The sequence below is a fragment of the Neovison vison genome, chromosome 1 (assembly GCF_020171115.1).
Source record: "Neovison vison isolate M4711 chromosome 1, ASM_NN_V1, whole genome shotgun sequence".
Taxonomy (NCBI): domain Eukaryota; kingdom Metazoa; phylum Chordata; class Mammalia; order Carnivora; family Mustelidae; genus Neogale; species Neogale vison.
Window position 1 is genome coordinate 123,680,389 of NC_058091.1, and position 23,644 is coordinate 123,704,032.

The 23,644-nt window shown below is 37.8% G+C and overlaps 1 protein-coding gene across 2 annotated transcripts in view; it reads right to left on the bottom strand.

The window, feature by feature from the left end:
- The window catches only part of EXOC2 (exocyst complex component 2), a 295,982-nt gene that overhangs the window by 207,643 nt on the left and 64,695 nt on the right, over window positions 1-23,644 (bottom strand). For both annotated transcript variants that reach the window (XM_044257816.1, XM_044257809.1), the window contains exons 4-6: window positions 21,405-21,531; window positions 2,745-2,858; window positions 599-723 (exon numbers count right to left, since the gene is read on the bottom strand). In XM_044257816.1, coding sequence (XP_044113751.1) covers window positions 599-723; window positions 2,745-2,858; window positions 21,405-21,531 — 366 coding nt within the window. The remainder of the gene's footprint in view (window positions 1-598; window positions 724-2,744; window positions 2,859-21,404; window positions 21,532-23,644) is intronic.

Here is a 23,644-nt window from a genome sequence, read left to right on the forward strand (position 1 = left end):
TTTTACTAAACATTAATTTGATTTTTATTAGTTAAGGTAATTTTAGGGGAAAAAATATACCCAACACCTTTTCCTGAAATGTCTAAAGCTATGCTATTTCTATTTAATTTCTTTCCCATATAAAGATGACAGCACAGATGGTAGATATTTAACTATTGTATAGGGGCTGATAGGGTGATACTTAAAAAGAATGATGCAGTATCATCAGTCCCTTCCAAACCAAAAAGACAACGGGTCACATATACAGAATTAGCCACATGTGTAAGATACTAATGGCTATAAAAGGATTTTTAAAATTCTAGAATATTACCTATTGGGATTTAGTTTCTAATCGGCCCTGGAGACTGGGCATCATGAAAGGCAAAGTAGTCTCCTATTTCCCCATATATGCAGTGGATCGACAAAAGCCTCATAGACAAGTATAAGTATCCAGCCTTCTAAGAGGTTTCAGCCTGGTCTGCAACAAATATTTATGGCACATTTCAGATCTTTACTTTTATAAATACAGACTGAATGTCACACCCTGTAAATGCTCCACAAGCAGAGTGTCAGGTTTCCATTGGGAAGCCCCAGCAGATGGCTGTGAGGGTCACCTTACCTGAGAGGGCATCCTGGGCTTCAAAGAAAGTACTAAGACCTCCTTTCACATATGCCAGGCTGCCTTCACTTTTCTTGTTAGCCTGTCTCTTCAGGTTGGTAACTGCCATTTTGAGCTGTTCAAAACTGAAATGAAATTAAGAAACCAAAAGTTTGAGACTCCTAAAAAGCAAAAAAGAATTAAGATAATGCATTAAATGTAAAATAAGGAAGCCTAAGTTAAGAAAGACACGAATTGATATAACATGTAATCTGATGAAAACAAAAAGCTTTCAAATTCTTATCTACACCTAAACTTTTATTTATTATGAATGACAAAATTAAAGCAACTATAGAACTATATAGTACTGTAGCCTTCATATCTTCATTCCAAATATGTCAGACCCCCTAAGAAGTAAATATACATGTGGGTATTTCTATAAGCAATATATATCATGCGTTGATATGCCAGGTAAGGAGTCATGAATATCAATGCCCTGTGGGCAGACCTAGATCAATGCAGTGGTTATCAAGTTATCTAAGACAGAACTCCTCTGTAAGTTCATTTCTGTATTCTGTATATAAATTAAGCATACCATTATTCACCACGTCAATAACCAGTCCTCTGTCAATAACAAAGAAATTACAGAAAAACTGGGGGTCAAGGGGCACTTGGGTGGCTCAGTTGTTAAGAAACTGCCTTTGGCTCAGGTCATGATCTTGGAGTCCTGGGATCAAGGCCCAGGTGGGGCTCCCTGAACAGTGGGGAGTCTGTTTCTCCTTCTTCCTCTACCCCTCCCCTTGCTCCTGCTCTCTCTCTCTCACTCTCTCTCAAATAAATAAATAAAAATTTTTTAAAAGAAAAAAAAAAAAAAACACTTGGGGAGTCAACTCATAATTTAAATAACTTAACCAAAATATTTCATCTCTACATCTCAAGCAGAGAAAAATAGGTAGGTCTCTATATTTTAGAAGTTTTATTTTCAGGTAGGCTAAGAAAATCTGGCTATAAAACTTTGAATATATTCTTCAGTGCCATGACAGCCCTACACAGAAAGCAGAGATCAATTCTGACTTATAGTAATACAAAAAGCACATTCCATAATGTAAAATTAGAACCATCTTCTGCAATGAAAGATCTGACATTTATTTTAAAAATTTATCAGGATTGGGAAACCTGGGTGGCACAGTCACTTAAGTGTCAAATTCTTGATTTTGGCTCAGGTCAAGATCTCAGGGCTATGAGATAGAACCCTGCCTCAGGCTCCACGATTCTCTCTCTCATCTTCTCCCTCTGCCCTACCCCTGAGTGCATGCTCTCTCTCTCTCTCTCTAAAAATAAATAAATTTTAAAATTTATCAGGATTCTCTCTCTCTCTCTCCATATATACACACACACATACATACATATATACCAACTTCTCTGTCTCTGTCTCTGTCTCTCTTTATATATATACCAACTCTTCATGTTTTCTAATGGTTTTCACTCTAAGTGGTAAAGGAAAAATTTCTCCTAAGGTATATCTTAACAAGCTGACTTTTCAAGAATGTAAATTTGAAGGAATAAACCATTCATTTATTCAAACACTGTTACTAAATATAGTTTTTTAAATCAATCTTGCAAAAAAGTTACAAACATGTTCTTGTACAGAGTGTGGTAAAATGTGGTAAAATGTAATTAGCAGACAAAAGCATGTAAAAGCAGACTTCAATTTGGATATACGACCTTGACCATTTTTTGTTTAATTTTAAGGCAAGTTTTTGCAAAATGACAAATCAACTCATCTTCCTTTGTTCTAGGGAAGGAGGCAAGCTGCTAATTTACACCACATTGATTTGAAAGCTGTATGATTTGAAAAGAGAAAGGTCACATTTAGATACATCAGTTTAGGTACCCAGTTGAGACTCCACAAAATTTTAATGTGTTGCACAAATATGAATCATACAGAAACAATAAGATAGCAGGAATTAAGAATCTGCTAATTAATAATACTATTTCATAAATAAGGGGGAAAACATTCTGCGATATTCATGATCTCACCTAAAGTCAAAGGACTATGGCAGAGTCCTTAGTGGCAGAGGCAGACCTAAAACCCACATTATTATATAATCCTATTAGGTACATCCACATGAAACCATGAATAATCAGTAGTCGAACATCCACTGACCTGGTGGTTGAGTGGTTCTCTATAAGATACCAGGCAGCTGAAAAATTCTCACTTGTAAAATCAGCACTCATTCCAGGAAACAGAATTTCTAAGTCCTTCTGGGGAAATTTACTTCTAAGGGAGAAAAAAGGTTTAAAATATACTTGAAATGCTATTACTACAATAATGCAACAGACATCCCAGAGTACCTAGGATAATAAGCATGACTATAAACCATCACAATTATACATCATACGTTATGGACTCTATATTTACATGTGTATACAAAGTATATTTCCTAAACTGCAGCTGATTTATCATATAAGCTTTGTATAAAGATGAAATTAAAATACAGAAATTATATCAATATAGAGTTTAAAGTTCATGATATCTATCTAAATATGCAATCATTCTCTATTCAATGGATAAAAATCAAAATTTGGATACACTGAAATTTAAGAGCATTAGTTTGTTAAAATGGTTTTTGTTCAAGACTTGTATGAAAATTGTTTTAAAAATGCTAATGCCTACTGATAAAAATTAGAGCTAATTATAAAATACTAATTTTAGATGTCTATATCTAGAATATTATTTTAAGAAAAGTTTGTAACAGGCAATACCTTACCAGCAGCTTACTTTCTTGCCTACATTTTTATGACCAACTTGTGGATCATTTCGTTTATTTGTTCAAATAATAAAAACTACTACAGTTCAGGCTCCATGCTGGAAGTTAGAAAGCTGTGTCTAAGAGCAAAAGTAACATGGGCAAACCCTGTTTACAGGCTTATGAGCAAGCAGCCCTCACCATATCCCTATCTGTTCATCTGCACAGGATGAAGCCCAAGTTCTATAGTCAAGTCTCTCTGTGATTCAAACCTGCTTATCTCTTTGGACTCATTCCTGCTACTCTAATCCTTAAAACTAAAGCTTTAGCAATTTCAATTTAGGATTATACTTTCCTGCACACATCATGTTAATTTTTACTTCATTATTCTGATCTTGTTGTCGCCTCTGACTGAAAGGTGTTCCCCCAGTCCCATATATCACAGCATTGTTGTATAGCCCAGTGTATTTGAAGTAAGACTGGGGGAAGTGGGGATTATCACCACCCTGGAAGAAAATGTGGGCAGGTGTAATGACTTCTACTCACTCTCTTCTGAGAGACGTTGTGACATTACTACAAGCACAGCCTCAATTCAGAAATTAAGCAGTGAGGCTGGTGGGAATACAAACTGGAGCAGCCACTCTGGAAAAGTATGCAGGTTCCTTAACAAGTTAAAAACAGAATTAACTGCGACGCAGAAACTATACTACTAGGCATCCACCCAAAGGATACAAAAATGCTGATTAAGAAGGGGAACATGCAGCCCAACGTTTATAGCACCATTATCAAGAGTAGCCACACTATTGAGAGAGCCCAAATATCCAACGACTGAGGAACAGATAAAGAAGATGTGGTATAGGAAGGAGGAGTCAAGATGGCGGAGAAGTAGTAGGCTGAGACTACTTCAGCTAGCAGGCGATCAGCTAGAGAGCTTATCTAAAGATTGCAAATACCTACAAATCCATCGGCAGATTGAAGAGAAGAAGAACAGTAGTTCTGAAAACAGAAAAACAACCACTTTCTGAAAGGTAGGACTGGCGGAGAAGTGAATCCAAAGCAACAGGAAGATAGACCCCAGGGGGAGGTGCTGGCTCCCGGCAAGCGGCAGAGCAACGGAGCACAAAATCAGGACTTTTAAAAGTCTGTTCCGCTGTGGGACATCACTCCAGAGGCTAAACCCTGGCGAAGCCCACACAGAGTCAGCATGGCCTCAGGTCCCGCAGGGTCACAGAAGGATCAGGGGTGTCTGACTGTTGCAGAGCTTGCGGATATTGGAACGAGAAAGCCGGCTACAGAGACAGAGCCGACAGTAAGCTCACAGCTCGGGGTTACCTTGAACCAGTCACAGGCTCGGTGAGCTCGGAGCGCGGCCGGAGGTCAGGTAGACGGGAGTGACTGGGCGCTGTTCTCTGAGGGCGCACTGAGGAGTGGGGCCCCAGGCTCTCGGCTCCTCTGGGCCGGAGACCAAGAGGCCGCCATTTGTATTCCCGTCCTCCGGAACTCTATGGAAAGTGCTCAGGGAACAAAAGTTCCTGAAAGCAACCCAAGCGGATTACTCAGCCCGGCCCCTGGTAAGGGCGGTGCATCCGCCTGGGGCAAAGACACTTGAGAATCACTACACCAGGCCCCTCCCCTAGAAGATCAACAAGAAATCCATTCAAGACCAAGTTCACCTACCAAGGAGTGCGGTTTCAATAACGAGGAGAGCAGTAGAATACCAGAGGAGGAGAAAGCAAAGCACGGAACTCATGGCTTTCTCCCTGTGATTTTTAAGTCTTGCAGTTAATTTAATTTTTTTCTTTTTCATGTTTTTTTCTTTTTTCTCTTCTTTTGCTAAATTTTTTTTTAACTTTTAACCTTTTCCTCTTTAACATTTTTTAACTAGTTTAACATATATATTTTTTCTTTTTTATACTTTTCTTCATTTGTTTTCTTTTTTGAATTCTTTCTTTTTTTCTTTCTTTCTTTCTGAACCTCTTTTTATCCCCTTTCTTCCCCCTCACGATTTGGGATCTCTTCTGATTTGGTTAAAGCATATTTTCCTGGGATTGTTGCCACCCTTTTAGTATTTTACTTACTCCTTCATATACTCTTATCTGGACAAAATGACAAGGCGGAAAAATTCACAACAAAAAAAAGAACAAGAGGCAGTACCGAAGGATAGGGACCTAATCAATACAGACATTGGTAATATGTCAGATCTAGAGTTCAGAATGACAATGACCAAGGTTCTAGCCGGGCTCGAAAAAGGAATGGAAGATATTAGAGAAACCCACTCAGGAGATATAAAAGCCCTTTCTGGAGAAATAAAAGAACTAAAATCTAACCAAGTTGAAATCAAAAAAGCTATTAATGAGGTGCAATCAAAAATGGAGGCTCTCACTGCTAGGATAAATGAGGCAGAAGAAAGAATTAGCGATATAGAAGACCAAATGACAGAGAATAAAGAAGCTGAGCAAAAGAGGGACAAACAGCTACTGGACCACGAGGGGAGAATTCGAGAGATAAGTGACACTATAAGGCGAAACAACATTAGAATAATTGGGATTCCAGAAGAAGAAGAAAGAGAGAGGGGAGCAGAAGGTATACTGGAGAGAATTATTGGGGAGAATTTCCCCAAGATGGCAAAGGGAACGAGCATCAAAATTCAGGAGGTGCAGAGAATGCCCCTCAAAATCAATAAGAATAGGCCCACATCCCATCACCTAATAGTAAAATTTACAAACCTTAGTGACAAAGAGAAAATCCTGAAAGCAGCCCGGGAAAGAAGTCTGTAACATACAATGGTAAAAATATTAGATTGGCAGCTGATTTATCCACAGAGACCTGGCAGGCCAGAAAGAGCTGGCATATTTTCAGAGCACTAAACAAGAAAAACATGCAACCAAGAATACTATATCCAGCTAGGCTATCATTGAAAAGAGAAGGAGAGATTAAAAGCTTCCAGGACAAACAAAAACTGAAAGAATTTGCAAACACCAAACCAGCTCTACAGGAAATATTGAAAGGGGTCCTCTAAGCAAAGAGAGAGCCTACAAGTGGTATATCAGAAAGGAACAGAGACCATATACAGTAACAGTCACCTTACAGGCAATACAATGGCACTAAATTCATATCTCTCAATAGTTACCCTGAATGTTAATGGGATAAATGCCCCAATCAAAAGACACAGGGTATCAGAATGGATAGAAAAACAAAACCCATCTATATGTTGCCTCCAAGAAACTCATTTAAAGCCCGAAGACACCTCCAGATTTAAAGTGAGGGGGTGGAAAAGAATTTACCATGCTAATGGACATCAGAAGAAAGCAGGAGTGGCAAACCTTATATCAGATCAATTAGATTTTAAGCCAAAGACTATAATAGGAGATGAGGAAGGACACTATATCATACTCAAAGGGTCTGTCCAACAAGAAGATCTAACAGTTTTAAATAGCTATGCCCCCAATGTGGGAGCAGCCAACTATATAAACCAATTAATCACAAAATCAAAGAAACACAACAACAATAATATACAATAATGGTAGGGGACTTTAACACTCCCCTCACTGAAATGGACAGATCATCCAAGCAAAAGATCAACAAGGAAATAAAGGCCTTAAATGACACACTGGACCAGATGGACATCACAGATATATTCAGAACATTTCATCCCAAAGCAACAGAATACACATTCTTCTCTAGTGCACATGGAACATTCTCTAGAATAGATCACATCCTCGGTCCTAAATCAGGACTCAATCATTATCAAAAGATTGGGAACATTCCCTGCATATTTTCAGACCACAATGCTCTGAAGCTAGAACTCCACCACAAGAGGAAGTTTGGAAAGAACCCAAATACATGGAGACAGCATCCTTCTAAAGAATGAATGGGTCAACGGGGAAATTAAAGAAGAATTGAAAAAAATCATGGAAACAAATGATAATGAAAATACAACGGTTCAAAATCTGTGGGACACAACAAAGGCAGTCCTGAGAGGAAAATATATAGCGGTACAAGCCTTTCTCAAGAAACAAGAAAGGTCTCAGGTACACAACCTAACCCTACACCTAAAGGAGCTGGAGAAAGAACAAGAAAGAAACCCTAAGCCCAGCAGGAGAAGAGAAATCATAAAGATAAGAGCAGAAATCAATGAAATAGAAACCAAAAAACAATAGAATAAATCAACGAAACTAGGAGCTGGTTCTTTGAAAGAATTAATAAAATTGATAAACCCCTGGCCAGACTTATCAAAAAGAAAAGAGAAAGGACCCAGATAAACAAAATCATGAATGAAAGAGGAGAGATTACAACTAACACCAAAGAAATACAAACTATTATAAGAACATACTATGAGCAACTCTACGCCAACAAATTTGACAATCTGGAAGAAATGGATGCATTCCTAGAAACATATAAACTACCTCAACGGAACCAGGAAGAAATAGAAGCCTGAAAAGACCCATAACCAGTAAGGAGATTGAAACCGTCATTAAAAATCTCCCAAGAAACAAAAGCCCAGGGCCAGACGGCTTCCCGGGGGAATTCTACCAAACATTTAAAGAAGAACTAATTCCTATTCTCCTGAAACTGTTCCAAAAATAGAAATGGAAGGAAAACTTCCAAACTCATTTTATGAGGCCAGCATCACCTTGATCCCCAAACCAGACAAGGATCCCATCAAAAAAGAGAGCTATAGACCAATATCCTTGATGTACACAGATGCGAAAATTCTCACCAAAATACCAGCCAATAGGATTCAACAGCACATGAAAAGGATTATTCACCACGACCAAGTGGGATTTATTCCAGGCCTGCAAGGTTGGTTCAACATCCACAAATCAGTCAATGTGATACAACACATCAATAAAAGAAAGAACAAGAACCATATGATACTCTCAATAGATGCTGAAAAAGCATTTGACAAAGTACAGCATCCCTTCCTGATCAAAACCCTTCAAAGTGTAGGGATAGAGGGCACATACCTCAATATCATCAAAGCCATCTATGAAAACCCACCGCAAATATCATTCTCAATGGAGAAAAACTGAAAGCTTTTCCGCTAAGGTCAGGAACACAGCAGGGATGTCCATTATCACCACTGTTATTCAACATAGTACTAGAAGTCCTAGCCTCAGCAATCAGACAACAAAAGGAAATTAAAGGCATCCAAATTGGCAAAGAAGAAGTCAAACTATCACTCTTTGCAGATGATATGATACTATATGTGGAAAACCCAAAAGACTCCACTCCAAAACTGCTAGAACTTGTACAGGAATTCAGTAAAGTGTCAGGATATAAAATCAATGCACAGAAATCAGTTGCATTTCTCTACACCAACAACAAGACAGAAGAAAGAGAAATTAAGGAGTCAATCCCATTTACAATTGCACCCAAAACCATAAGATGCCTAGGAATAAACCTAACCAAAGAGGCACAGAATCTATACTCAGAAAACTATAAAGTACTCATGAAAGAAATTGAGGAAGACACAAAGAAATGGAAAAATGTTCCATGCTCCTGGATTGGAAGAATAAATATTGTGAAAATGTTATGCTACCTAAAGCAATCTACACATTTAATGCAATTCATATCAAAGTACCATCCATCTTTTTCAAAGAAATGGAACAAATAATCCTAAAATTTACATGGAACCAGAAAAGACCTCAAATAGCCAAAGGAATATTGAAAAAGAAAGCCAAAGTTGGAGGCATCACAATTCCGGACTTCAAGCTCTATTACAAAGCTGTCAAGACAGCATGGTACTGGCACAAAAACAGACACATAGATCAATGGAACAGAATAGAGAGCCCAGAAATAGACCCTCAACTCTATGGTCAACTAATCTTCAACAAAGCAGGAAAGAATGTCCAATGGAAAAAAGACAGCCTCTTCAATAAGTGGTGTTGGGAAAATTGGACAGCCACATGCAGAAAAATGAAATTGGATCATTTCCTTACACCACACACGAAAATAGACTCCAAATGGATGAAGGACCTCAATGTGAGAAAAGAATCCATCAAAATCCTTGAGGAGAACACAGGCAGCAACCTCTTCGACCTCAGCCGCAGCAACATCTTCCTAGGAACATCGCCAAAGGCAAGGGAACCAAGGGCAAAAATGAACTATTGGGATTTCATCAAGATCAAAAGCTTTTGCACAGCAAAGGAAACAGTTAACAAAACCAAAAGACAACTGACAGAATGGGAGAAGATATTTGCAAACGACATATCAGGACTAGTGTCCAAAATCTATAAAGAACTTAACAAACTCAACACCCAAAGAACAAATAATCCAATCAAGAAATGGGCAGAGGACATGAACAGACATTTCTGCAAAGAAGACATCCAGATGGCCAACAGACACATGAAAAAGTGCTCCATATCACTCGGCATCAGGGAAATACAAATCAAAACCACAATGAGATATCACCTCACACCAGTCAGAATGGCTAAAATCAACAAGTCAGGAAATGACAGATGCTGGCGAGGATGCGGAGAAAGGGGATCCCTCCTACACTGTTGGTGGGAATGCAAGCTGGTGCAACCGCTCTGGAAAACAGCATGGAGGTTCCTCAAAATGTTGAAAATAGAACTGCCCTATGACCCAGCAATTGCACTACTGGGTATTTACCCTAAGGATACAAACGTAGTGATCCAAAGGGGCACGTGCACCCGAATGTTTACAGCAGCAATGTCCACAATAGCCAAACTATGGAAAGAACCTAGATGTCCATCAACAAATGAATGGATAAAGAAGATGTGGTATATATACACAATGGAATACTATGCAGCCATCAAAAGAAATGAAATCTTGCCATTTGCGACAACGTGGATGGAACTAGAGTGTATCATGCTTAGCGAAATAAGTCAAGCGGAGAAAGACAACTATCATATGATCTCCCTGATATGAGGAAGTGGCGATGCAACATGGGGGCTTTAGTGGGTAGGAGAAGAATAAATGAAACAAGATGGGATTGGGAGGGATACAAACCATAAGTGACTCTTAATCTCACAAAACAAACTGAGGGTTGCTGGGGGTAGGGGGGTTGGGAGAAGAGGGGTGTGGTTATGGACATTGGGGAGGGTATGTGCTTTGGTGAGTGCTGTGAAGTGTGTAAACCTGGCGATTCACAGACCTGTACCCCTGGGGATAAAAATATATGTTTATAAAAAATTAAAAATATATAAAAAAAAGAAGATGTGGTATATATACACAATGGATTATTACTGAGCCATCAAAAAGAAGGAATCTTACCATATGCAATGACATGTATGGAGCTAGAGAATGTTATGCTAAGTGAAATAAGTCAGAGAAAGACAAATACCGTATGATTTCACTTATATGTGAAATTTAAGAAAAAAAAAAGATGAACAGAGAGGAAGGGAAGGAAAAATAAAACAATGTAAAAACAGAGGAAAGCAAACCATAAATGACTCTTAACTATAGACAACAAACTCAGGATTGCTGGAGGGTGGTGGGTGGGGGTGGTGGGCACTAAGGAGGGCACTTGTGGTCAACAGTGGATGTTACATTTAAGTGATGAATCACTAAATTTTACTCCTGAAACCAATACTACACTATATGCTAACTTGAATTTAACTTCTAAAAAAACTGAAGAAATAGAAAGAGATATAATGATTAAAAAAAAAAAAGAAAGAAAGAAAGAAAGATACTAAGCAATGTGGTCCAAGATCAACACTCCATCTTTTTAAAAATACTCTCTGATCTCTATTGGAGCTCTATGACTGTAGGTGACCAGTCACCCTGCATACAACTTACAATACCCTGGAGCCTGCTCTCTCCAGTGAGGTGCTTATCTGGTCCCAGGAAACATCTTTCGAAGGACCGATGCCTTTAATGTCAATGTACACCACAGTGCTCTCAGGTGCCATGGTTTCTGTTTCACAAATTCAAGGAACACTTTTACCTGGTGGCTCTAAGGAGGCCAAACTCACCAGTTATGATTGAAGAAGAATACACATTCACCACACCTCCCCGTCACAGCCTAGCAAAGCTTTCACCAAAGATTCTCACAAACCCTCTCCCTTTATTCCTGGCTCCCTTCATTGATTCACACTCCCTAAAAGGGCAAGGGATGCAAACAACGAAACCAACTATGCTTTCCTCTGTAAACCCTGCGCTTTAATGAAGAACCCAACATCTGTTGTGTCAGTACCTCAGTCGAGGGAGAGAGAGACCCACTCTATTTCCTATCACTTACCTTTCTCACTATGATCTTTTCTTTTTCTTTCTTTCTTTTTTTTTTTAATAAAGGGGATAGGAAAGCCCTCCTTAGCACTACAGTAACAGACAAGGTAAAATGAGATTTTAAGAGAGTCATGGACATCCAGCTGGCATCACCTCAGTGTTAATAACTCAGAGACTAAGTCAATCTCACATCATTCCTCACTGACTTCAAAAGTTAAAAGACTACAGTCTGCATATTCTTGATGTGTGTATGTTCAATAACTTTAATGGTCATTTTTACCGGACAGGATCTCTGAGAGGGAGCTGGAGAACTCTGTATTTTTATAAGTTTATTTTGGTTTGGATTCTTCTTGTTGGTTTGATACTTTACTTAGTTAGTAATAAAAATCCTATCACTGGGGTGCCTGGCTGGCTCAGTGGGTTAAAGCCTCTGCCTTCGACTCAGGTCATGACCGCAGGGTCCTGGGATTGAGCCCCACATCAGGCTCTCTGCTCAACAGGGAGCCTGCTTCCCCCTCTCTCTCTGCCTGCCTCTCTGCATACTTGTGATCTCTGTCAAATAAATAAAATCTTTTTAAAAAAATCCTACTACCTTTGGAAGTTTTTCTCATTTTACTTATTTGTATATCATGTCTTCAAGTTAGAACTTTTGAGGAATATAATGACTGAGTGGCTGTGCCCTAGCTAGGTAACTAGAAACACTTCCTTCTGATCTGCATAGGCCATACTCCATAGTTCTACCTTAATTGGTGGGCAATGTCTGTCTCGAGTGCTAAGACAAGGATCATGTGTCTAAACTGGAAAGAACAGCAAGATGAATTAGTGGGGGTATGTCAATGGTATGAGGGCAAAGTACTTGGAAAAATACCTACCACATTTTTGTCAACCTTACTTCTATACGATACTTAAACTGGAATTCTGTGTGGTCTTAACACTTGGCTTGTTCAGAAAGTTAAATTAACAAAATCAAAAAGCACTACAGAATCATTTGATATCAACTAAATCCCTACTATTAACAGTCTTGATGACTTATGTGAAATCCTCTTCTAACAAGAATCAGTCCCAAACTCACAGATTACAGACATGGCTGACAAAAAAGCAGAGAAAAGGGACTCTGAGAAGCCAAACTGAACTTCTTTTTTTTTTTTTTTTTAAGATTTTATTTATTTATTTGACAGAGATCACAAGTAGGCAGAAAGGCAGAGAGAGAGGTGGGGGAAGCAGGCTCCCCGCTGAGCAGAGCACCCTATGCAGGGCTCGATCCCAGGACCCTGGAATCATGACCTGAGCCGAAGGCAGAGGCTTTAACCCACTGAGCCACCCAGGCGCCCCTCAAACTGAACTTCTTTATCCTTCACTCAATCCCTGTAGTTTTATTACAATTGGGTGGTTCCCTACCCATAATAGGAGAAGTGTGAAGAGGGATTAACAGTATCAAAAAAGGATCTATGATACACTAATAGCAAGTAAAAGAGACAAGTACAAAATGCAGACACAAAACCAAATCCAGCAGTTGTATGTGTTTGTGAAATGGCTGAGACAACAGATAACCCATGAGTTTAACAACTAAATCATGTTCAACATACAAAAAAAAACAACAACCAAACAAACAAAAAACTGTATTTGTCTTTTTCTGTGTGATATAATGAAATCAAGGTGCATCCATGTTGTTATAAATTGACAGAGTATCCTTCTTTCTCATGGCTGAATAATATTCCATTATACATATATGCATCTTCTTCATTTATCCACTAATGAACAGTTAGGGCTGTTTCCACACCTTAGCGGTTGTGAGTAAAGCTGCAATGAACATGGAAGTGCAAATATCTCAATATTCTGTTTTCATTTCCTTTAAACACTTTTTTTTTTTTAAAGTTTTTCTTTATTTATTTGACAGAGAGAAATCACAAGTAGGCAGAGAGGCAGGCAGAGAGAGAGGGGGAAGCAGGCTCCCTGCTGAGCAGAGAGCCCGATGCGGGACTCGATCCCAGGACTCTGAGATCATGACCTGAGCCGAAGGCAGCGGCTTAACCCACTGAGCCACCCAGGCGCCCCTCATTTCCTTTAGATATACACCCAGAAGTAGAATTGCTGGATCATATGGTAGGTCTTTTTTTTTAACTTTCTGAAGAATCTCCATACTGTTCTCCATAATGGCTGTACCAGTTTACATTCCTCTCAACAGGGCACCAGGATTCCCTTTTCTCCAAATCCTCGCCAACATCTATCATCTCTTGACTTTTTGATAATTGTCTAACACAGTTGTGAGATGATATATCTCAATGTGGTTCTGATTTGCATTTTCCTGATGATTAGTCATTTTACCTTTTCATATGTCTGTTGGCCATTTATATATCTTTTTGGAAAATGTCTATTCAGCTCCTCTGCACATTTTTTAATCAACTGGTTTTGTTTTTCTTTTTTGCTGTAGAGTTGCATTCTTTGTGTACTTTGGATATTAACCCCTTTTCAAATTTGCAAGTTTACATTAGCTCTTTATCAATAAGGAATATAAACCCTTTATTGGATTTGTAAAAATAAGTGAAACATAAACAAAAATGTCAAACTCATAGAAACAGAGAGCAGCAAAGTGATTAAAGGGGCTAGAGGGTGGAGGAAATAAGAAGAGGTTGGTAAAACAGTACAAACTTTCAGCCATAAGATGAATAAAGTCTTGAAGGAACAAATGTAAAACATAATGACTATAGTTGGTAACACAGTATTAATCCATTGAAATTTGCTAAAAGAGTAGAACTTGAATGTCCTCACAAAAAAAGGAAGGGAGGGAGGGAGGGAGGAAGGAAGGAAGAAGGGGAAAGGGAAAGGGAAGAAAAAAGGTAAAGGAAGGATAAGGGAAGGGGGAAGGGAAGGTAGAAGGGAAGGGGGAAGGGAAGAGGAAAAAGAAAGAAAGGAAAAGAAAAAAAAAAAGAAATACATGAGGTATTAGAGGTGTTACATGTGTTAGTTAACTAGATGGTAAGAATCCTTTCACCGTGTATTCATGTATCAAATCACCAAGATGTTATTTACAAAATATTGTCAATTATGCCTCAAGAAAGCTGAAAATACGTAAACACACACACACACACACACACACACACACCCCAGGACAAAGAAAAACAAAACAAAACAAAAAACCCTAGATATACATAGCACATATGAAAAAGATCATACGCTAAACAGTAAAAATGCTTAAACTGGTGATCCTAAACAATGCAAATATATAGCTATCTAGACCTTCCCCAATTTAAAATTCATCTGACTTGTATACTTTATAAACATCTCATTAACATTCTACCAAACTGTATTTTTACAAGTATATACAGAACTGTCTTATCACAAGATAAAGACCTGATTCTGGTAAGGCTCTAGGAGATGAGCTGTTAAGATACTCTCCCACCCCAGAAATCTCTCCCCATCTCCTTCCTCCTCAAGAGGAAGCAGGAATGGGCCTAGCCACATTACTAGTAGTGGAGTCTCCTGGTGATAAAAAGAAGCACACGGGGCTTGGCCAGGCTTTGCACCCTCATCTCTTCAATCACGGGTGCACTATTCACTGGCAGGGCAAGAGTGAGAGGAAAAGAGGGCAGATCTTGAAATTGAGCTTTGGCATTAGTGTGAGTGGTGAGGAGCCACTGCAGACATTAGGGATAGGTCATTTCCTTCTACCAGAGAGCTCTAAAAGCCTGAGATGTGATGCATCCATCCGCCCACCAGTATCTTATTTCCCATGTACTATTATCTCTTATACATATAGCTCCTTCAAGCACCTAAATGGGTCAAGTGGAGTTTGAAAAGTATTGAATCTCCTGGTCAAAATACTATCTCCTCATATTTCTTCATATTCACCTCTAAGACTGAGTTTTACTTTACAGTGATTTCCTACTTAGACATTAAAACTCTTACCAATCTTACTATATAAATTTAAATTGGAAGAAGCATCTTAAGACCTAAACTAAGAATCAGAGTTATAAGAATAAGATAGAAATTATATTAAAGATGACAAAATTTGGGGTTCCTGAGTGGCTCAGTCAGTTGAGTGCCCAGCTCTTGGTTTTGGCTCAGGTCTTTATCTGATGGGTAATAGAATAGGTCTCCCTGGTCAGCAGGAGTATGCTTGGAGATTCTCTTCCTCTGGCCCTCCTTACAACTTGCATGCATACATGCTCTCTCTCTCACACAAATAATCTTTTTAAAAAAATAACAAAACTCTAAGAGAGGTCAAATAACTTGCCTCAAATCACACAAGTAAGTCCACTTTTGGCTAGTGATCCAACATGCATTCTCCACCCTCAGGCCAAATAATCCTGCACAACAGCAAAACTGTATCTTCCTTGAGTAAATATCAATTATCCTAAGCAAATCATACTTATCATGTTCACTTTGTTCTCTCTATGGAGTGATCTTGTTTTGACCCGACAAGTCTGAAGAAAGATCTACTGGAGTATTTCTGGGAAAGGTCCCTGTACTTGTAAGGAGAATCAAGAAGAGATACTGTCTTTTTGCATCTAGACATTATTGGGTTTTATTAATTATTGTGTATTCTTGCTTCAGTATTTGGTTTTTATTTTATTCCTTATTATATATTATTATTGCTTCAATATTCAATTTTTATACTATTCCTTATTATGTGTTACTATTGCTTCAATATCAGAATTGCTTTAGCCAATTTGCAATTACGAAGAAAATCAGTGTTATGCTAAGTGCAGCAGAATAGAGCACCAAGGTTCCTTATACCTTGGTGACATTACTAGGTCACTGACTCAACCAATAATGGAGTCCACCATCTTTGGACTTTGAGAAAATAAATACTTTTTAAACTTAAATTAATTTTCATTTTCTGTTACTTATAGCTGAAGGCATCCCAATTCAGTATTCTATCCTAAAATATATGCTTAAATATACTGATCTTTTACACAAACACCTCAAAATGAATGTGAAACAGAAGATCTGGAAAAAAACACACAGTGAATGACAATGCCTAGAAGCAATGAAGCTCTACAGGGAACATATCTGCAAAAGCAGAGATGACTCATTGCATTATATAACTGGGAAGCAATAATAGTAAGTAGTGATTAAGAGCATGCACTCTGGGTTCAATCTCAAAAGCTTGCTAGATTTGTCTGTATAAACTTTTGGTAGTTATTTAACCTCTCTAAGTTCCCAGTATTGGATAATAGGATCGTATCTTCCTCCCAGGAATGTTCTGAGGATTAAAATAAATAAATGCAAGTAGATGGCTTAGCATTTTCTAACACAAGATAAATGCTCAAAAGTGTTTATTATTTCTATTTTTAATACTTAGTTCTTTATATTTCACGACTATTTTCTTAAGTATCCTTCCTTTTGACTGTCATAACAACATTGTGAGTTATATATTCCCATATTACAGTGAGGAAACAGCCTAAGAGAGGTTGCATGTAAATAGTCAAGATTTGAACCTAGGTACCTCTATTATCAAAGAAGGAACAAGTAACTCTTAGGTATAAAATGAAACCACAACTACACATTTACAAAGACAGAAATTATCTACTGCATGGTAATTAGTTGCATTGTCACCTGGCAGGTATTTCTGTGGCCGAGGCTCTCTAGTCACCATCAGTCCTCCATTAGTTAACCTCTCTTTCTACAGCTTAGTTGCAAAATAGGAACAGAGAAAGGCACAGGTTTCTATAGAATCAGAAAACACTGGGAAGGCCCTCCAGACTGTGAAAGGACTCCAGTAGTTCTTTTGTACATTTAAAGTCTTTAAATTTTCAGTAAAAGAAAGACAGGCTAGAATACTAGAAAGCAAGAAAATGAAAGGTGAAAGTACAAAGAGTTATAGAAAACAAAAGAAAGTTTTGGGCCAGAAAAATGCTTTTCATGATTCCTTTTTATTTTTTAAAGATACTGTCAGGAAAACAGCATTTATTTTACTGAATACTCTGACTTCAGATAGAGAAATCTTATTTTAGAAAAAGAGAAAAGGAAAGGAAAAGTGGATATTAAAATATTGATGTGGGTTTTATTTCCCTGACTTGATTTATTTTATTTATTTTACTTTTTTATTTTTATTTTTTTAAGTAGGCTTCACACCCAGCTCAGGACTTGAACTTTCAACACTGAGATCAGGAGTCGCATGCTGTATCAACTGAGCCAGCCAGGCGCCCTCCTGACTCAGTATTTTTTTTTTTTTTTTTAAAGATTTTATTTATTTATTTGACAGAGATCACAAGCAGGCAGAGAGGCAGGCAGAGAGAGAGGAGGAAGCAGGCTCCCCGCTGAGCAGAGAGCCCCATGCGGGGCTCGATTTCAGGACCCTGGGACCATGACCTGAGCCGAAGGCAGAGGCTTTAACCCACTGAGCCACCCAGGCGCCCCCTGACTCAGTATTTTTTAAATAAAAGCTTTGCTCTCCGTATGGAATGATGTACGTTCAGGTTAGAATCCCCAAGAGTATTTCCTAACTGGTTTTAATTTCTGTATATTAATGTCATTTGGGTGTTTCTTTTGTTTAAAATTGCTGGGGGGTAGGAGAGTAGGGATAGGGTGGCTGGGTTATGGAAATTGGGGAGGGTATGTGCTATGGTGAGTGCTGTGAAATTTGTAGGCCTGATGATTTGCAGACCTATACCTCTGGGGCAAATAATACATTGTATGTTAATTATTAAAAAAAGGTTGGGACAGGATCTAATTTTAATTTTTAAAAAAAAGTCATTAGAGAAGGAATGTTAGGGTTTTAATATTACTTGTTTGTTGAAATATATTATTTAGAAGGTTTGAAGAATTATGATTGCTTATTATAAAATACTGTGGTCCTAATGATTTATCATTAAAATTGTGATGTCACTTTGGAAGATGAATCAGCTGCTGGTAATTGCATTGTGAATGTTGATGAAATTTTCTTCAGCTGACAGTCAGATGTACAATGTGGAACAGTGGGAGGTCCTGTAGTGTTGTGGCCAGTTCATCTGAATAAAAAGAAGCGAGTAAGGAGGGGCACCTGGGCGGCTCAGTGGGTTAAACCTTTGCCTTTGGCTCCAGTCATGGTCTCATGGTCCTGGGATCAAGTCCCGCATCTCATCGGGCTCTCTGCTCAGCAGGGAGCCTGCTTCCCTCCCTCTCTCTGCCTACTTGTGATATCTCTCTCTGTCAAATAAATAAATAAAATCTTAAATTAAAAAAAAAAAAAGGAAAAGCAAGTAAGAGTAGCAGAATATCATTTTCTTATGACTCAGAGTTTAATAAACATTTTACTGGTGTGCCCAGCATGCATGCTGTTGTCTTTTAGTTACTGAGTTTTATCAACTGCCTCCTTTGACTGCTTAAGTCCTTCATATTCCTAAATTTTTCACTGATGTTGTGCACAAATGATGCCTTGATACTTATAAAAATGTTACTAATTGCTTGGAAACAGAAGACTTCACTTTGAACTGGGACTACGATTTAGTTATAAAAAGTCTGCATTTCTGATTTATTATATTGATTGTCACAGATGTCTCTGTTCTTTGCATAGCTTAAATTGTAATGGAGACAGACCATTTAAACAGAAAGAAAAGGTAAAACAGGTTTATGTTAAGTAAAAGTTCTCACTGGGTTATATTCCTTTTTTTTCTTTTAGAGAGAGAGGGAGAGAGAGAGAAAGTGCACCCACATGGGCACCTGCCCAACTGGTGTGGGGAGGCAGGAGAAGAGGGAGAGTCTACAGTCTACATCTTTCAGCATTCCTCATTGCCTATTATGTCTACCCTCTGGAATTTCCTCTGAACTGGCTTTATCATTTTTCTGGCTTTCCTGTTAATTAATGAATTAAATAAAAGCTCTTAACGTGTTCATTTTATATTTGTATGAGAGTCATGGCTTTACCTTTTAAAAAGACTACTCTTTATCCTATGGCTAAGCAAATTATTATTTGAAACTTAAGTAACAACTTGAAATAAATACTACTATTAATTTTACAGCCATTTTAGCACTTCTTAAATTAATGTATGTAATGCTGTTTAAAGATCTTAATACAATTTGTTACCCTGAAATCTCAAGTTATTAAAAAGAGATTCTCTTCCTAAGTGACTAGAGCCTGAACAGTATATGATGCAAGAAGAGCAAAAGCATCATTGTAACAATGACTAACATTTATTAAGCACTTGCTACGAGCAACACTCTTCTAAAGCATTCACTCTCTGAATCCTCACAAACACCCTATGATACAGGTACTGCATGTTGCGCCTGAGAAAACTGAGGCAGAGTAGTTAAGTAACTGGCTCAAAGTCCTACTGCTAGTAAGCTGGAGAGCTAAGGCTCAAATGGAGTTTGGCTCTAGAATAAATTAGACTACCTCACAGAGAAGAAAAAAAAAGAAAAGAAAACTTCTAAAGAGCCCAGCACATTTAGTGCCATTATTCCTGGCTGCTGTTACCAATGTTCCCTAAGAATAATCCTGACACATATTAAGAAAAAGTGCTATTAGAGAGAGTTCAAGCCCATCCCTTTTCTGGGTAGCAGCAAAAACAGAAATAATAAAGACAATTCAAAACCGGAAGGACCTGAGAAGGTAAAGAAGTCAAATAGGGGTGAGTTATATGCCAAACTGAAAATTAAGAAAATACATTTTATGATAGTAAACATTCAATTTAATCCTACCATTGATAATTTTATCTAAAGCTCACATAAAATTCATACAGTATTCCAAATTCCCTGTGCCCAAATATGAAATTGTATTTTCCTTATGAAAGAACAATCAAAAAGGACCTCCTGCTCTACACTTTTTTTGTGGCAGGCCTTGGAAAGAAGGTGGCTTCTAAGAGTATTGAAGCAGGCTGTTAAAAGGCTTCCTATCAACTGCAAAGTCTAATCATGGTTGAAACTGTGCTCAACTAAATAGCTAGCAATTACCATTCTTTCTGGACTTTTCTGATCCTCAAACTCCTTTATAGAACACTGAAATCCTTAAAACATCTACAGATGACCCATACTGCCAAAGAGCTTCAAAGATGTGACTAAGATAGTCCAAGTTCACTAAAAGCTGCTAAGCTAAGGATTTTTCAACACATGGTGAATTCCCAAGACAAACACTTGCTCCTTTCCTCTTAGCCAGAGGTAAAAACCCACTAGGTGAAAAGAAGCTTGCTATTTGAATTACTAATGGTCTTCAAGTGTAGGCTTGAAGGTTAAATATATAAAGATTAGTATTATTATATTATATTATATTATATTATAGTGTTAACAGAACTAATTTGTCACCTTCGGTAACTGTTTATAGAGCAACACTCAGTATATAACTCCATGAGCAGAATCCCAAGGTTAGAAAATAAATTAGACACAATTAATATATTAAATGAATTGATTAAGATAGATATAAGGATAGAGGTACTAATTATAAAAGTTACTAAAATACTACCCTAGCAATTAAGAAAATCATAGATTTGTTTACATCTTGAACACTCTCATTTACCTGCCGTAATTCTGAGAGATTAAGTCTAGATTAAGTATGAATTATAGGCACGGGTTGTAAAAAAAACAAAAGACTACAGTGGGCCTATTCATTCTAAAATATTTCCCCAAAACACCAAGCACATGGAATATTCTATTTTGATCTCAAGTACCACCTAAATATTTAAACTCACCAGCCCCAGATAAGTTATTACAAACTTCAAGATACTTTACTTCCTCACAAAAAGTAAACTAAAAACACTAATGAGGTAAGTAGTTTTCGCCAAAATTTTTAACTAATTGGAACATTCACTAGGCAGCAAACTGACCAGGCTTCAGAATAACACTTGAACCCAAACAACAGAAATGTCTTCAACTGTGTTTCCCTGGATGTTTCTGGAGTTTCCCTCTTTACTCGGAAGTATACGAAACTTTTCAGCAATAAAGAAAACTGAAGGCAAGATGGTACTCACTTTTCAATCTCAATGCCAAGAGGATTAGCAGGACGTAGAGACAAGGGGGGAATTCCTTTATTCCTGTCAGTACGCATATCATAATAATTCATTTCATCAACCCACACAGCAGATTGATCCAGAAGACCTGCCAAAATGAGGAGCACATCCTTAATGAGATACAAACTAACACTTTCCCTATTGCTTTACTTTTTAAAGACCTAATACAAAATGCACACTAAGGTGATTTTTGAGAAATTTGAAAGCACAAAAGCTGTGGTGCTTTCGTTTTTGTTTCTGTTTTTTTTAATGGTTGGTGGCTTGATTAAAAACACTAGGAATCTATAAAAAGGTAAATATAACACCTCTTGGTTCATGATTTCACTGTACACTATTCAATAGAGAAGGAACATTAAGCCTCTTAGAAAAAATTCTGCTAAAATAAATGTATTTTACATATAATAAAAAGTAAAATTAATTCGGTTAATTCAAAAAATATCCAACAATTCCTTATATAAAGAAAACAGTCAAATACTTTCCAAGAAATGCATGGCTCGTGTAATGGAAATGACTAGGATATTCAGGAAAAATAGGTAAACACTGTCAACAAAATATAATCTCTGAAAACGGTACCCTCTTCTATGTGACTGAGTTCTTTGTCATTCACTTTGGCATAGAACTCACAGGCTTACTACCTCTAAACCTGGGTTCAAACAGAAAATGGGCAAAGGGCCAATGAGCAGAGGAGCAGCTAGGGCCTGTGAAGTCTTCATGAGGGAAGGTATTTGATCCCAGGCAACTTCAAGCTATATGACCCTTTGTGAACCCACAAATTCTATCAGCACCCATAGTTCTGCCAGAATGCAACAAGAGGCTTTGTTAGAGGTTTTACTAAAGTCTAGATATTCCTAAATTAGGCCTGATAAGCCTTTATTGAGTTTATACTGTGCTAGGTCCTGGCAGGGTACTTTAGGAGAAGAATCCATGAAACAAGATGGGATAGGGAGGGAGACAAACCATAAGTGACTCTTAATCTCACGAAACAAACTGTGGGTTGCTGGGGGGAGGGGGGCTGGGAGAAGGGGGTAGGGTTATGGACATTGGGGAGGGTATGTGCTTTTGGGTAAATTGGAAGGGGAGATAAACCATGAGAGACTATGGACTCTGAAAAAAAAAAAAAAAAGAATAAAATAAATTATCTTTATCTGCCATATAAATATGATATAAAACATTGCTGGGTTCTGTCAGTGTTTTAAGTTCCTCCAGAAAACTGGTAACAAGTTCTGGCTTTAATTTTCAGTTTTTGAATATATTAAATGAGTAAACAAAATCAAGGAATATTATATATGCACAGATATATGCATAGGCACACATATATGTGTGTGTGTGTTCCATTTTGTATTCTCCCTTAAATTTCTTATCTAAATTTTTATTTACGGAAAAAAAAATCTAGGATTCTAAAGAAGCCAATGCTGTAGAAAGGCTCTACACTCTAAGTTAGAGAACAAAAACAATCTGCAAAATTATTTACTTTTCAATATAAGAGAGAAGTTTGACCTGGGCTTAATTACACCTGTGATATTCCTACATTACCCAAATATTTACCAAGTACTAACCATGTATAAGACATCACAAGACCACAAAGATGAACATGACATTAACTTTTTGTAAGGGTCTATATTAAGCACTTTTTTTTTTTTAAAGATTTATTTATCTATTTACTTGACAGACAGAGATCACAAGTAGAGAGGCAGGCAGATAGAGAATGGAAGCAGGCTCCCTGCTGAGCAGAGAGCCCTGCGAGGCTTGATCCCAGGGCCCCGGGACCACGACCCGAGCCGAAGGCGGAGGCCCTAACCCACTGAGCCACCCAAGCGCCCCTATACTAAGCACTTTATATGCACGCTGTAACACATTTAATCCTACAGAGTACGTAATATTGTTGTTCCACTTTTATCCACAAAGAACTAGCACTGAAGTTCCACAGTTCATAGTGCCAGACCTCAGATTAGTATTCAGAGTTCAGCTCCTTGGACCAAGTTCTTAACCACCCCTAATAGAAGGAAGGAAGTGTTAGGTACACAAAAAGTAACATTTAAAGTGCTACAGCATACCAAAAAAAAGTGCTTATTTCTTGTTCGGAGGGCTAAAAACACATTTTGGCCAGGCAACATTTTGTCCTAGCCTCAAAGGATAGAGGAAATGAAGGAAACAAGAACATTATTTAGATAGTATTATTGCTAATTTGGCCAAATGAGGAG